The sequence below is a fragment of the Falco rusticolus genome, chromosome 19 (assembly GCF_015220075.1).
Source record: "Falco rusticolus isolate bFalRus1 chromosome 19, bFalRus1.pri, whole genome shotgun sequence".
Taxonomy (NCBI): Eukaryota; Metazoa; Chordata; class Aves; order Falconiformes; family Falconidae; genus Falco; species Falco rusticolus.
The window spans coordinates 1,851,897-1,854,584 of NC_051205.1; the positions used below are offsets into that span (position 1 = coordinate 1,851,897).

Sequence of the window (2,688 nt, forward strand, 5' to 3'; positions counted from 1 at the left end):
GTTTTGTTACAAAATAAACCTGAAACACAAAGTGTGTCTCAACACCCCCAGGCAATCCAGGAGATGGTATATAAGGGCCTCTGGCTCAGAAGTATTCACATCCCAGGTCCTTGCTTCTCCTCTTCATTGATCCGAGTAAGTCTGACCCCTTTGTTATCCCTTTTGGTCTTAGGTACAAGGCGGTGTGTTATTTTTAACGACCTGCACGCACAGTCTGAACCGCAAAGGGACCTGCACGCGCAGTCTGAACCGCAATGGTGTCAGTACATAGCGTTGCATGCAGACCTTTCTCCTGGCTACTCTGAACTGGCAGCTGCCTGGCTGTCCGAGCTGCACGGCAGCGGTCAGCGGGGCTCAGCCACGGCGGGGCTCAGTCCAGGAGCTTTTACCCGTGAGATCAGGGTGAACGGGCTGGTGAGCCTGGGCAGAGCGTCCCAGCTGCCTTTGGCAGTGCTTAGCCTGTGGAGAGCCTGGGAGGGAGGCAGGAGGGCAGGGAAGGGGAAGAGAGAGGAAAAGCAGCCGAGCCTTGGCAGAGCACCTGCATCCAGCATGTGCTGAGCCCTCCCTGCTGCTGGCGAGGCAGAGCAGGGTGGTCTCTGCACAGCGGCTCATGAGCAGTGGGTTGACGCAGGCTGCCCGGTGCATTGCAGGTTCCCCTCCGTGCCTGAAGGATGTCCTCCTGCAGCCAGCAGCTCAGCTCCCGCTGCTCCCCACCCTGCGAGATAGCCTGCCCACAGCCCCTCGCCAGTGCCTGCAGCCAGCCCTGCGTCACCTCCTGCGGGGACTCCCGTGCCGTGGTCTACCCGCCGCCCGTGGTCATCACCTTCCCAGGCCCCATCCTCAGCTCCTGCCCACAGGAGAGCTTCGTGGGCACCTCAGCCCCAGTGGAGCTGGGCCGCCCCAGGGGTCTGCAGGGCTCTCTTATCTATGGGAGCTCCTTCTCCTCCTCCTCCACCAGCCAGCTCTGGAGGCAGCGCTACGGGGGCTGTGGGCCATGCTAAGTGCGGCAGAAGGTGTGGATGGCAGGAGAAACAGCGGCGGAACTGACGGCAAGACCTGGATGTGCAGCTGAGCTGAGGAGCTCTCTGAAGCAGTGGGGACCTATGGGTGCTGATCAACACCCATGGGCGCTGCTCTTCTGCTTTTCCTTCTTATGCTCTATTTGCTTTTAATGTCAGTTTTCTCAAAATGTCTCTTTTCCATTCTTAGAAACCGAATTACTGATTATGCAAAATCTGTTTCTCACTGTTACAGCACAAAAGCACTAGTATCACTGGAAACTGGTCCATGTATGTTTTTAGTTCTTTGGGACCGTGCTTTTTTTTCTTTGGTAATTCTTCTTTGATGTCTGTATGTCTAATAGGAAAGATCCGTCGATGTCACCTTGCACTGCAATTTTTCCAGTCCACTGGAAACTTGAACCAAGACAGATGAGCGAAATGTCAAAAATGAGTTTGATGCACACTGTTATGCTGGCCCTGTTTCAAAACACTGAAGTCCATCTTGTATTTTTGCTTTACTTTGCTTAAGATGTGTACTTTCTGGTCCAAATAAAATCTTATGATTGCATCTATATAAGATTCATCTGTTTGCTTCCTTCTCAGTGTTGGGGTAACACAGCCTCTGCAAACCGATTGAACTAAACCACCCCCTTATCTTAGAGATCTGTAGGGGAGTGTTATGCTCTCACAGACAGTGTTTATATAATGCCTATGGATTCATTCGTCAGGGAACTCTGCTTTCAACACGCAGAGCTTGCCTGTGTGCCAGATTTAATCTGTACAAGGAACCAGGTGTGAGAGAACTGCCCAACCCTTAGATAAAATTTTCAAGGCCAGTGTGAAGTGCTAAATAGCCACTCCAGAAGCATTTCAATAGCTCATCCCTACTTCCCCTACTTTTCCAATGGTTTTTATCAGAACTATTGTAATTCTGTACACCATAAGAAAATTAAAAGGGGAATATTAGATTATACTGTAATTTTATATAACATAAAGAAGTAAAGAGAGAATATTGGACAGTGCATAGCAGCACAGGGAACTTCCCAGAAATGTTTAGAGACAGAAAACTGGCTGTCTCCAGTGATGCAAAGAAGAACTGATGCAACCCCAGTCTCAGATATAGGAAATTTTAATTTGCTTCCCTACTCTGTACTTTCATATCTAGCTTTCTGAGATCATCAAATTGCCTCAGCTGGGAGCACAAATGCCCAAGATTAGGGATCTTTTGCTACCTTCACTTCTTATTACTGTGCAAATTAAGGGAGCCTACTGGCAGAATCAAAGAAACAGAGGGGCAGAAATGGGATCCCAGAGAAGGTCAGCAGAGGGATGTTTCAAAAAGCAACTTAGATGACCAAAAGAAGACTGCAATAAAATAAAGTAGGTAGCCCCTGATAAACAGGGAGCAGTGATACAGCCACACTCAGGGAACAGCTGGAAGCAATAAAAGTGGCTTTGAGGTAAATAGAGCAATTATCCAGGTAGCCCCTCAGCTGTTGCTGACTTACATTAACCCTATTCAATAAAGTATTGCATGGCACCTACGTTTTTTTCTCAGCATCTCACTGGAATTTCAGGTTGGGACTATTGAATGGTGTTTTATGAATAAGGAAAGGGAGAAGACTGAATTTGCGGTGAAGATGTAGCCAGCTATGTTTCCCTATAGACAGCTAAATGTTACTTGTCC

The 2,688-nt window shown here is 48.7% G+C and overlaps 1 protein-coding gene across 1 annotated transcript; it reads left to right on the forward strand.

The window, feature by feature from the left end:
* The first annotated feature begins 656 nt into the window (after positions 1-656).
* LOC119140165 (feather keratin 4-like) lies at positions 657-1,001 on the forward strand. The gene has a single exon (XM_037371251.1). It carries the CDS (start codon positions 672-674, stop codon positions 999-1,001), a length of 330 nt encoding a protein of 109 aa, XP_037227148.1. The 5' UTR covers positions 657-671.
* The last annotated feature ends 1,687 nt before the right edge of the window (positions 1,002-2,688 follow it).

What these genes read in the sequence shown, in the direction of transcription:
- LOC119140165 (XM_037371251.1), top strand. Translation starts at nt 672, where the DNA reads ATGTCCTCCTGCAGCCAGCAGCTCAGCTCCCGCTGCTCCCCACCCTGC.